Source organism: Sus scrofa, chromosome 3 (assembly GCF_054392235.1).
Source record: "Sus scrofa isolate SSC_HxYL_T2T_F1_AM1 chromosome 3, Sscrofa_HxYL_maternal_Yorkshire_Landrace_v2.0, whole genome shotgun sequence".
Taxonomy (NCBI): Eukaryota; Metazoa; Chordata; class Mammalia; order Artiodactyla; family Suidae; genus Sus; species Sus scrofa.
The window spans coordinates 108,755,267-108,768,479 of NC_139385.1; the positions used below are offsets into that span (position 1 = coordinate 108,755,267).

At 36.0% G+C, this 13,213-nt stretch overlaps 1 protein-coding gene across 1 annotated transcript in view; it reads left to right on the forward strand.

The window, feature by feature from the left end:
* The window catches only part of LRPPRC (leucine rich pentatricopeptide repeat containing), a 114,192-nt gene that overhangs the window by 86,318 nt on the left and 14,661 nt on the right, over window positions 1–13,213 (forward strand). Inside the window, exons 28-31 of the mRNA XM_003125183.7 lie at window positions 2,465–2,607; window positions 2,739–2,844; window positions 5,772–5,898; window positions 11,804–11,892. Of these exons, the coding sequence (XP_003125231.4) occupies window positions 2,465–2,607; window positions 2,739–2,844; window positions 5,772–5,898; window positions 11,804–11,892 (465 nt within the window). The remainder of the gene's footprint in view (window positions 1–2,464; window positions 2,608–2,738; window positions 2,845–5,771; window positions 5,899–11,803; window positions 11,893–13,213) is intronic.

Sequence of the window (13,213 nt, forward strand, 5' to 3'; positions counted from 1 at the left end):
AACCCTGAACTCGAGAAATCTTCATCTCTTCGTTTAATACATAGAGACTCTGTGTGAAGTGCAGCTGTTGTTAGATGCTGGTCAGATAGCCATAAATCTAGCCGCACAACTAAGTCTGTTCATATAAAATTCACTAAAAGTGTCGAAAATGTTTGGTTTCATAGCGTAAGAGTTCTCAGAGATCATTTAGTAGTCAGAGCTCTTGTTCTTTAAAGAGGGAACCATGAGTTCCAGGAAAGTGAGGGAATTATTGAGACAGTGCCTGTTCCATGGTCACAGCACATGTTTATGGCTGTTTTTCTTCCAGATAATAGGTATGATTGTTGTTGTCTTGGTTGAAGGAATTTTAGGCCCCAGAGGGATATTATGAAAGAAAGGCATGGTCTTTCTGTGCCTTTGTGAGATTTTGCACACAGCTGCAGATTTTGGCACTGACTGATTTGATTGCTTCAAATTTTTGTTATGTGTTCTGTGATCCAGGTACATTTCCAATTTTTTTTTTTCCTCAAAAACAGAAGTGTGTATATATTTCAGTTGTTTCATGCTATAGACACTGTCTACTTCTCATCTGTATTTTCAAATATTTTCCTGTTTATTATAAGCTACTAGTCTGTTTGAATAGGTACATTTCTGTAGTAGCTTGTCCTCCCAAAGTAGAAGCTTTTCATAGTTAGTGTTTTTTTTTAATTACCTTCCCAGAGTTGAAGGCATAGTTGTACCTCATCTATCTCGTCACTGTTGGGAATAGTTATGTCACCTTAAAATTAATCTCTTTAAAAAGTGCCCTGGCAGTGCTATTCCCAGCTCTTAGAAAACTCCCCTGTGTCTTCCGAAGTCAGTGCTTAGTACCCTTTGGCAGGGAGCGGATGTGGTTCACCTTTCCCCTTCTGTAGAATTACAGATACTGGGGCTTGAGTTTTTGTTTTTAATTTACTTAATCAAAGTGTATTTGATAAACTTCATGTATAAAGTTTTATACATTAACATACTTGAAAAATTACTCTTGAATTTGACATTATATAGAATATTTTAACGAAGGGAGAAAATAATTAGCTTATGAGCATCTTGTTTTAAAAATTGATTGTAGGAGTTCCTGTCATGGTGCAGTGGTTAACGAATCCAACTAGGAACCATGAAGTTGCAGGTTCGATCCCTGGCCTTGTTGAGTGGGTTAAGGATCCGGTGTTGCCGTGAGCTGTGGTGTAGGTCGCAGACGCGGTTCAGATCCCGCATTGCTATGGCTCTGACGTAGGCCAGCAGCTACAGCTCGGATTAGACCCCTAGCCTGGGAACCTCCATATGCTGCGGGAGCGGCCCTAGAAATGGCAAAAAAAAAAAAAAGAAAGAAAGAAAGATTAATTGTAAATTTAGTGAGAGTTTTGTGTTGTCTGATTGTATTATCAAAGTGTGTATAAAATTACGCTCAACTTTAGGTTAATCCCTACTATTTGGGATACCTTGTAGTATCCTATATGAAAGTTTGGCAAGTTTGGGAATTTTTCTACTTTTTTTCTTTATTGTAGGTGTCCGATGGAGTGCAAATGTGTTTTTTGTTCTTTGAGTTTTACTCCCAGGAGTCATTAGTTACCGAAAGTTTAGCTTTTCAATTTTAGGGTGAAAGGGAAATCTAGAAAAATTCCATTTGTTTTAGTATTTTTTGTTTGTTTTTGTTTTGGGGATTTTTATTTATTTATTTATTTATTTTTTTGTTCTTTTTAGGGCCGCATCCATGGCATGTGGAATTTCCCAGGCTAGGGTCAAATCAGAGCTGTAGCCACCAGCCGACACCACAGCCACAGCAATGTGACGTGGGATCTGAGCCGAGCCTGCGACCTAAACCACAGCTCATGGCAATGCCAGATCCTTAACCCACTGAGCAAGGCCGGGGATCGAACCTCCATCCTCATGATACTAGTCAGATTCATTTCTGCAGAGCCACGACAGGACTCCTGTGTTGGGTTCTTAACCTGCTGTTCCACAAAAGGAACTCCTGATGTGTCACTGTTGGTGAATATCGTACTTTTGCACACTTGGAATCATTTTAGACCCTCAGCTGTGTACTGTACTGTGTATACATATATTCCATAATTTTTCCAAAGCCTAATGGGCATGGTTGAATTGGTAACTGTTTCTGATTTTGATTTTAGCAGTGGGTAATTTCTCAATTACTTTAAAAAGACAAACCTTTGATCTACATGATTTTCAAAGTTTTTAATTAAGTGTAGGGTTTTGTTTGCTTTGCTGTTGTTTTTTAATAGGTAAGGAATTTCTGTGGTTTAAAATTCAAAAGGTACAAAATTCAAAAGGTATTCAGAAAGAAGTCTTCTTACCTTTGGTCCATAATCACCCTGTTCCTTTCCCTGGAGGCAATATTTAGAATACTTCCTTCAGCATCAAATAGAAGCTCTAAATATTTTCATGAATTCTGTTTAGTATATTCATGAATTTCTGCTTATTTTTACAGAAGTAAATGGTGACTGGCAAAGAGCTGATGCTGTGTGGAATAAAATGCAAGAAGAAAATATTATTCCTCGTGGGAAGACATTAAGGTTATTGGCAGAAATCCTCAGAAACAGTAATCAAGAGGTTCCATTTGATGTACCTGAGGTAATTAGTTTTTAAATGTAAGCATTACTGAATTTGTCGTCAGTATTATTTTCGCTTATAGGTTAGCCCAGCTTTACACTGAAAAGACACTGTATTTACCAGTTGTTGTTTAATTGAATTTTGTTTTTAAGTTGTGGTACGAGGATGAACAGCATTCCCAGATTTCATCTGCCTCGCCTGAACAAGGTAACCTCCAGAAAGAGCTATTGAAGGCCTGCCGCAAGAGGAAAAACAGAGGTAAATATGTACATTGGGGGATTCTTTCTAGTGGTAACGCTGGGTCTTAACAAATTGCAAGCGATTTAGGATAAAGATGGAACTTAAATTGTATATATTATTTCTTTTCATTCTTTCAGTTAACAAAGACATTTTGGGGCAATTAGGAAAATTACAGATCCACTGAGTAGTAGGTAATTCAGGAATTACTCTCATTTTTGTTAGCCATGATAACAGTATTATGATATTCAGAAAAATGCCCTTAAATTTTGAGATCTGCAATGAAGTTTTGAGAATGAAAAAAAAAAATTAAGATTTCTGTAGTTTATTTTAAAATATTTATTAAGGGAGTTCCCACTGTGGCACAGTGGGTTAAGGATCCAGTGTTGTCTCTGTGGCAGTGTGGGTTCGATCCCTGGTCTGGTGCAGTGGGTTACGGATCCAGCACTGTTGCAGCTGTGGCATAGGTCCCAACTGCGGCTCAGATTCAGTCCCTGGCCCAGGAACTTCTATATGCCAAAAAAGACAATAAACATAAAAATAAAATACTTAATAAGCCATAAAGAGCAGAGACAAAAGGAATCTAGCAGAATGTTAATGATGAAGTGTAGGCGATGGGCATATGGAGAGATTCATTGTACTATTTTTAAAATATATTTCTGTACATTTGAAATTTATCATAATAAAAACTAAAATAACATGCATGTTGTCAGAAATCATACTGTGAAAATAGCATAATCATGAATGATTTTAGCAAATAATTTGTTGCATTTGATTTTTATTTGAAAGCGAAAAGTGGTAAGGACACCATCATACTAGTGTGTGTTAAAGTGGTCAAGCAGTATCTCAAGGTCGAAGGCAGGACGTAACCCTGTTTCTTGTTCTTCTTCCTTTTTTCTAGTGGTAAACTTTCACCTTTCTCTATCTCTATTATGACCACTTTTAAATATCTATGACTGTCTTGAACCCTTTGTTACAAGCTGGCCTAATGCATTCTAGATCTTTTTGTTTAGACCTTGTCGTACTCTCCTAAACAAGTATTACTTTTATTTCCTTACTCTTGTTAGTTTTTCTCCATAGAATGCTACTGTTATCTTAAATTCCTCCAATTTTTATGTGGATTTTCAAGTATGCTTTATGATAATTTAACCATTATGCAGCACATTTTTTTTCACTTTAATATTGACAGTTTGAGCTCTCTTCCGTAAAAAGCCATCAATTTAATTTCTTGACTTAACTAAAAATTTTGTGACACTGACTTTAAGTGTCAGAAGTAAGAATTAAGCTAAGCTCTTACCTTTCTCAATCCTACAGAGTTAACTTTTTATTCTTTCTGAGTCATTTTCCTTTGTTTCATATTCATCCGTGAGTCTTTTATTATGTATCTGTTAAATCTAAATATAAAGTTCACTATTACCAATACTGTTTAAATACTCTAATGGAATTTTGATGTCACTGAAATGAGTACAAGGTTAGTGTATAGTTTACGTTTAAGGATTCCAAAACGTCACATATTGCCTTTTTTAAATTGTTTTTAAGTAAAAACATTTAACTAGTTAAGTAAATACTAACTAAATATAATGCAGTATGTATTATAAATGTAAAGATATACCCCTGTTTCAGTTTTAATATACAATTTACCTTTGTCTAGTTGGTTTCATTCTGCTAATTCTTCAGGAAGTTTAGCTACTTTTATATAAATCTCAGGATTTGAATGCTTGGCAACATACAAATACTTTGAAAATTGAACGCTTGTATTAACATTTTCTCTAAGCTCCCTTAAAAGAAAAATATGTACATTTTGTACTGAATGATAGATTCTGTCTGTTCTTAGTTAAGCAAATATTAATGTCATACCTTTTTTCTCTTTGTTTTCTGTGAATTAAGCTTGAAAAGATAACTCAGTTTTTTATATTTGTCACTTCAGTTTAAAGGAGGGGCTAATTCAAACTCCCTTAACTTCTAAACACAGGCAGGATTTCTTCTTGTTCGGAAACCTCTAAAGTAGCTCAGAATGTTCTTCGGAGCATTAATATCATGTTCACTGCTAGCTATGTGTTCCGTATTTCCTTACTTGGAGCTTTATAGCCATAGAAGTTCTTACGTGATGGTTCAGTTATGCCCCATCTTTATTGTGATTTGTTTATACACACCAGAGTGTGGATTGCAGTTTCAGTTGGATGTTTATAGCCAGGCAATTTTATTTCAGAAAAGTAAGTGACTGAAAAGTGTAGTTCCTTCTCTTTTGGTAACATCTTTTCATTCCCTGACAGTTATTGTGAACAAGTGAAATAAAACTGTTAATCAGTCAAACAAATGTTGCTTAGTTTACTTGTTAGATATCTGTATATTTGAAAATTGTATGTTTTTGTATAAGTCCTGTCGTAGCCAAATAATTTGATCTCCTAATTTTAGAATTATAGGCTATATTCACTTTAATGCTATTGTGTTGAAATGTTAACCATAGTAACCACCCACTTATAGATTAAAGATTGCTTTAAAATGAATCTTTTGCTCCCCTCAATCTAAATTATACCCCTGCTTTATTTGGACTTTAACACACATTTCGCAATCTGTTTTGAAACTGGGATCATCTTTTGACAAACAAATTCAGAAGAGCTGTTTTTCGTTTTTATTGGCACGAAAATAACTTATTGACTTAGAGAGCTAGTATAAGAAATAATTTTAAAAGGAAGCCCTTTCAGGTACCATCCATTTGGATTAAGTAGTAGTTTCCAAAACTGTCACTTCATTTTTTAAAGATCAGAAGAGTGATAACATCTGCTTGGTCAGGGTGTATGTCTCTGGAGAGCACAGTGGATGAGTATGAAAAGGAGCAGAAATGTTTGGGGCTTTGTTTTAGGGCTTGTTTTCCTCTCCCTCTTGCCATTTCAGAATAATGGAGTCTCATTTTTTGTTGGTTTTTTTTTTTTTTTTTTTCTTCATAGACGCATTTAATATTTTCCTGAAAGCAAAAAGGCAAAACATTGTATTTGACGACGAAACTTACAACACTCTGATACACTTTCTGTTGAGTAAGGATAATTCTGTAGAAGCAATGCAAGTGAAAGATTTGTAAGTATTAGTCCATTTTTTTAACCTCACACTTTTAAAAAAATCAACTATAAAAATAAAAACCTCGCACTTTCTAATGATACATTGTAGTAGCAGTTGCTTAATTATCTTCAGCTACTCACAAAAATTATGCAAAATGGTTTTCTGATTTTATGGAGGTTTTTAACCTACAAAAATACAAGCTTTACTGGAGCTGCATAGTACAGTATATTTTACTTACATTTTGTAATATAGTATTATTTTACTTACATTTTGTAATAGCCTTGTAACTCATGTATGCTATTCATATACCGACAAGTGTTTTTGTTTTTATCATATTCTGTTTCTTGTTCAGCAGCTAGATCTGTGCACCTTTTATGATGGGAGCAGCCTGATATATGAAGGCATTGAGGGCTTTGAACGTAGGCAAGAGTTTGAATCTTACTTGAAAGATCTTGGGAAAATTCCCTCCTATCTCTGAGCCTCACTTTTTCTTCTGTAGGATGAATAGGTGACAATAAATCTTACATTAATGATTTCTTCTAGGTATTGAAGGAGAAAGAGTAAAGTAGAGAAGATATATGGTTCTCAACATATAAATACCTTTTCTCTTTCCCCTTCTTGTTTTGTAATCTGTTTAGTGGTGATGATATTGGAGTCGATAGTGGTTTTGTCTCTCTGGCCAGCTCCCTCGAGTAAAATACTTTGTTAATCAGAACAAGAATAAAATTTTCATTCCTGGTGTTTTGTCAGCTAACTGTTGTCTTATCCCCAATGAGTTACCATCCAAAGTTAAGTAATTAATCAGAAAAGGCTTAGAAAGGAGTAGATCAGGGTTACCTGCTTTGGAATGTAGACTCGTCCTCTTGATGAGCCAGCAGCTTTATTTTCAGTGGCAAAGATCAACCTTTTCCTAGTATACTGTAAGTTTTGAAATAAAATCCTTGGATAATTTTTGGCCTTCAGAATTTAAGTCACAGCACTTTTGGAATATTAGAATCCCAAATAGAAAGTGGATGTTTGCCATTCTTGGAATGGAAAACCTGGTGGTACTACTAGTGTTAAAGTTATGCACCGTAGGGCCGTGTTTACTGTTTATATTTCAGTACATTTTGAAAAATGTTGTGTATGACTATACTTGTCTATGGAAATATATCTATATATGTACAGTGTATATATATTCATATATATATATAATACTACAGATATATGGATACATATACCATATACATCTGTGGACTTGAATCATTTATATGTCTTGATATAGGACAGTCACACTAAGACTTTTTAAGTTCGGGTTTTTAATGTATTGTGTCTCATTTGTATATTTACTCAGTTGCTAATTATATTGTCTGTCTCCAGAATACTCAGTATGTCCTCAGTTAGTGACTTGGACAATTTGACATTGAACAGCATCCTGTCATCCATAACAATTGAAGTCATCCAGCAGGTGCAGGTTTTTTCCTAAAGTTAGTGTTCTCAAAAAATTTTTATCTAAACACTGTTCACAATAATCAAAGATTTTTTTGAAACAACAGTGATTTGGGAGGAAGGGGAGGCAAAAAAAAAAAGGAGGGGAACATTTTGTATTAAGAATTGGGGATGATTAAGTGAGGAGATTGAAGCAAAGAAGGAAAACTTTTTCAGAAGGCTTTTAATCCTAAGGTTGGTCACAGAGACTTCTGGAATACTTCCCCAAGGTACAGATAATAATTCTTTCATTTTAATTGGGCTGCTTCTAGAATGATGAGCCAGCCTTTGGGTAGCATAACAGTTTCCCCCGCCGCTCTCCTCAAAGGTTCTGAGTCCCCTGATCGGCAGTGGGGCCCAGGAATCTGCATTTTACTAAATATCCCACGTGATTCAAGAATCACATCTTGGAGTTCCCGTCGTGGCGCAGTGGTTAACGAATCCGACTAGGAACCATGAGGTTGCGGGTTCGGTCCCTGCCCTTGCTCAGTGGGTTAACGATCCGGCGTTGCCGTGAGCTGTGGTGTAGGTTGCAGACGCGGCTCGGATCCTGCGTTGCTGAGGCTCTGGCGTAGGCTGGCGGCTACAGCTCCGATTCAACCCCTGGCCTGGGAACCTCCATATGCCGCGGGAGCGGCCCAAGAAATAGCAACAACAACAACAAAAGACAAAAAAAAAAAAAAAAAAAAAAAAGAATCACATCTTAAACATTTCGATCACATACATCATACTAATGTAGCACAAAAATGAGTATTACAAAACATACTCCAAAAATAAAAATTTTTTCAGCAGATAAAGTTTAAAAGTAGAAGCTTAAACATCTTGCCTCACCCTAGAGCACTCTCACAGTATCCATACCCCTTATGGAACACTCCTGATCTAGAGTAGTTTTTCAAACTGCAGTTGTAACCAGTTAGTGGATCACAGACTCCACTTAGTGGGGCAGAATCAACATCTTTTTAAATGAAGTAGAATAGCATCAAAGCAATCCATGTACTAAAGATATTTTGTGAACGTTTTCTTTCAGTTATTTATGCAGGTGTATATCCGTGTACTGGTATATAGCATAAAATGTCATTTCTTACTCTGTCTGACTGAGAATCTTGATCAAAAAAGTGTGAAAGCTGCTGGCCTAGAAGATGGTTATAAGCACGGTCCTTCTCTTTGCATTTATGTCCACAACCTGTAAAATGTAGGCTTGTCTTCTTTCCTTCCCTCCCCAGTTAGATCTTCATGAAGACTTTCTATACTCTTGAGGGCACTTTTAGCTTTTCTGTGTTATCCTTCCTGTAGGGTTTTGTAGCTGCCTTTCCCATATAGTTTGGATCCAAAGAGAATCCTGAAATCAAAGCTTTAGAGTGCCTGGAGGCACCTAATTTGGGGATCTGTGCAAATCTTTTTCCTTGAGCCAATAAAATGTTATATCTAACTATAAAGAATCACATCTTGGGTTACTTTTGAGGATAGCTCTGGACTGGAATTCAGAAGTGGACGTTAGAGTTCCAGTTCTCCTCCAACTAATTAACTGTGTTGCTGGAGAAATGTCACGAAACTTCTTTGGATTTGTTTCCTGGTTCATTGCCAACATTACAATAGGCCATCTCTTCCCCTTCTGGCTCTGCATCAGTAATCAGAGTGAAAAAAAATTGTTGCTATTCTAAAAGAGGCATCTTTATGGTAATATGATGTGCTCAAATGACCCCTGCACTACCCCCGGTGTTACTCTGGCACTATCAGTCTCAGTCCATAAATAGTAGTCTGTTACGCTTACCTACATGATGCCACTTGTTCAGCCTAAAAAGCCGTGGTTTTCCTATGAACCGATGCAGTCTTTGTTTTGGCTGTACCTTTGCTGTCTCTAATATGTTGCAGATTCACTTGACTGCTAATGAAATTTCTTCAGTTTTATGAAGGTCATTTAACCTTCCTAACAAGTATTAGAACCTCAAAAGTAACGGTAACAGGTGCCTTTAAAATTTTTCAAAGGAAGTGACTTCCTTTCATTTTTAGTCAGGATTACAACATTTCTTTGTGTTTCAAAATAAAAATTTAAGTATAGTGAATTCTTTCAGGGAAGGAGAACTGCTATTCATAGAGCGATAAGCACTATATATTGTTATTTTAAATCTCTGATAACACTGAACTGTATTCTTAGGAAATTTGAGACTCGTGTGGCAATAGCTCTGCTTTATCTTTTGATTATGGCACTTCATTTTCTCTTGTTCCTGCTAGCTTCTTATTTCACTCTGTCTAAAAATAATGTGAAATCAATCACTGGTGATTTTTACTGGATTGGCCAGTTTTTGTTGAGATAAGTTATAATCACCGACTAATGTCCTGTGTGTGTGTTATGTAAGTACAATCCACAGACCAATCATTGTTGCTCTGAAATCTCTAATATGAAACTTTTCCTGTAATACTATCTTCTTTGGTTAAGACAGATTAATTTTTGCAGTTGGTTGTAAGATAAAAGATTGATAGTCCTTTCTCTCTGTAGTTTTTCCTTTTATTTTGGCAGCTCTAAAAATGAAAAGAAAATGTCTAGAATTCTGTATTGTTCAGTCCAGTGGCCACTGACCATTAAGTGCCTGCTTAAATTTAAGTTATTAAAATTTAAGGTTTCCACTCCTCCATCACCGTAGCCAGACAGCCACATGCAGCTCTTGGCTATGCTATTGGACAGCGTGAGTAAAGAATATTCTCATCATCACAGGAAGTTTGATTTGACATTTCTGGACTAGATTTTTTTTCCAAAACGAAAAATCAAAATTATGAGTCAGAAGTCAACTTCTCTGGCTGTACTATTGTAGGAGTGAATCTGGTGCAAAATCACCAGTACTTTTTGTAGGTTTTCTCCCTTTACCAGTTTGGAATATATTTTAATTATAATTAGTCAGTTTCTGCATATGTAAAGCATATATGTGTTCAGTATACAATAGAGCTGGGGAGAATTGTTAATTTTTCCTTTTTGTCCATTTTCCAAGTTGTGTTGGATAGGCCCCCTTCTTGAGATATACCTCAAGATTATTGAAAGAAAAATGTTCTGTGTTTTGAGAGTTTTCAAAAGGTTTGGCATGAGGTGTGTGATGTCAGAAGTTTTGTTACCTCATGGTTTTAATGAATTTCAGGTAGTATTTTCAATTAAATATAGTGTAATACATGTAATAATATTGGCATAGAAATGAGCTTTAATTATAATAGTGTCTCCTGTTTATTTAATCGTGCTAAAGATTGAGAAAGTAAATCCTTTATTTTCTCCAGTTTATAGTCTCACGCACAAGTTGTTGACTTAAGAGCTTTGACAGATGGGACAAAGGAAAAAAGTCAAACTGAGCAGTGGGTGCTTCGGTGGATTAAGAGGATCGTTCGGGGGATAAGAAAAATCCTGCGCCTGGGGACTGCAGGGGGGAACCTCAGAGGCTGAAAGTGACTGAGAGGATGGGCACATCCCGGTGTCTTTGGAGGATTTTCTTGGGATTGACGAGAATAATTTAGCAATGACCCTGCTTTTCTCGCAATCTGTTCAGCTTAGATGTTCATGTTGGCGGGCCAAGGTTGTTGGCAGCAAGGTCATGACTGAGCTTGATAAGGCAAATGGCAGCAATTGCTTTTGCCTCTTTTGACCTGCGAGATTTCCTAATCAGGAGATGAACCCTAGGGGCATTAAGGGTGCTGAAATTTCATCACAGGAGATGTAAACAGTATAGCAAACAGAAATCATCTCCAGCTAGGGTTTCTCTTTTTTTTCTTCTTTCTTTTTCTTTCTTTTTCTTTCTTTAAAAATCGATCATGTAGGCTTATAGTCATAAATAGAGTTATTGCTCTTGAGTTTTAAAAAGTTAGGGGATTTCACATTTAAGGCTGGGACAAGATCATGTGAAGTTTAAATTTTAATTAACAATGGTTTTAGTTCTGCAGTATGTTCACCTTTAAAACCTGTATGTATCTAGATGACAGAAATTTGAAAATTAATCAACCAAATGATATGGTGTTAGTAATATGCTTTAGTTTATATTTAAAATAGAAAGTGCTGAAAATAAATGTTCATTTTTGTTGCTGAAAGAATAGTTTTACATTTTATAATTATGGTGGATGTAGAAAAAAAGAGGAAAAAGTATCCAGCTTAGGATACAGCAGAACAATGCAGGGCATGCAGTTATTTTAGTCATCTAATATGTCAGCATTCAAGAATCTGAACCGATTGTTTAAAAAAAATCTTGTACTTTGTTTCTTTTGTTGCTCATTTCCAACTTTGTCATCTGTCAGAATGCAAAAAAAAATTATCCTTCTATAACCATTGACAGGATAACACAAAAGCTGTCTCCAGGTCGATATTTTGCAGCAATATTTTTAACATACGAACAGTAGTTTTTATAATTTCACCTTGGTGCTCAACCATTTATTATCGTATCAGAAGCATGTCAGTAATTCCTTTCTAAATGTCTGCTTCTTTTAGCGCTGAGACCCACATCAAGGGCTTCACACTGAACGATGCTGCCAACAGCCTCCTCATCATAACGCAAGTTAGGCGGGATTATTTGAAAGGTATGTCACAATGCTTGACCTTTACGTCACATTAATGCCTCTGCAGATTTTTCTTGTAACGCCCTTCGAATACTTGGATAAAGGAGTCCATTTAGCAAATTACCTGCTTATCAAGAGCCTTTTGTGGTAGCTGAGAGACGTAAATTACTGTACATGCATTTATAATACAGCTTGAATATGAATGTACTTGTCATTTGACCACTTAGTCCAGTTTCCATTCCATTTAACACAAGATGGGTTTTCTTAAGATGAATCACAGCTCTTCAGACATGCAAAATTTGTGTTCCAGAACGAGAGAAAGTACAGGCTTTCAAGTGCGTTAAAATTCACAGCACAAGTCATTTCGCTTTGGAAATTAACATACTTTAGAGCATCTGAAACAATTCCCAGCAGTTGTTTCTTGCATATTGTGTTGGTTGTGTGTGAGATACCAAATGAGTTAAATTGAGTGTTAAATGTGTGGGATTGTGCACCAAATGATTATAATATTGATTTTTAAAACTTAATCTAATACTTTTTTAATAGTTCATAATACCAACAGCAGTAAGATACAGCGTTTGTTTGGAGTTTGGCGTTTTGAGGGTTTTTTTTTTAATTACTATAACACCAGAAAGATGTGGAGAGGACTTTCGAGAGGCTTAGGGTGGGATCCGTTTGTTTGGTAGAGGCCGCTTGTGGGTTTCCAGAGGGGTGGATTTGGATCAGGAGGTCTTACAAATGAACTCCCAAGGGGGAAAATGATGAATCCCTTAAATTTAGGTAAACATCTTTTCACGTGTAATTTTACATTTGCATTATGACACCACGGTTTTGCCGATACAACAGAACCCACTTAGCGCCTTTTTAAGGAAAATCGAAAACAGCTGTTAAATATGTTGCCTAGTTTCTTCCCGTCTGCAGTACTGGTGTTATTCCTCACTTGCATGTTTATAAAATAATTTCACATCCCTGAAAGTTGCTGTCTGTCTAATTGTGCAGCCGTAATGTTGCCTGTAATGCCTAGAGGTGTTGGTCTTTAGATGTTCCTAACTTGTTAGGACTGAGTCTGCTTAAGTGATGGTTTCTTCCTTTGCAAAGTTTCCTCTTCAGTATTCCACAGGCAGGGCCAGCGTGTCTAGACAGCCTTAAGTCATAATTGAGTGTGGAGAGCTGGTTGTTAAAACTTTAAAAACTTTCATTTTATTTTTGATAGAAGAAGCTTTTTGACTAGTTGATATTTCATGTAGAAATGATAAACAGTTTTAAAACACTGAAAAATTAAACTTGCTTCCCATATAAATGAGCTCATTTTTGTAAATAGCTTATGTTTCTGTAGACAGGG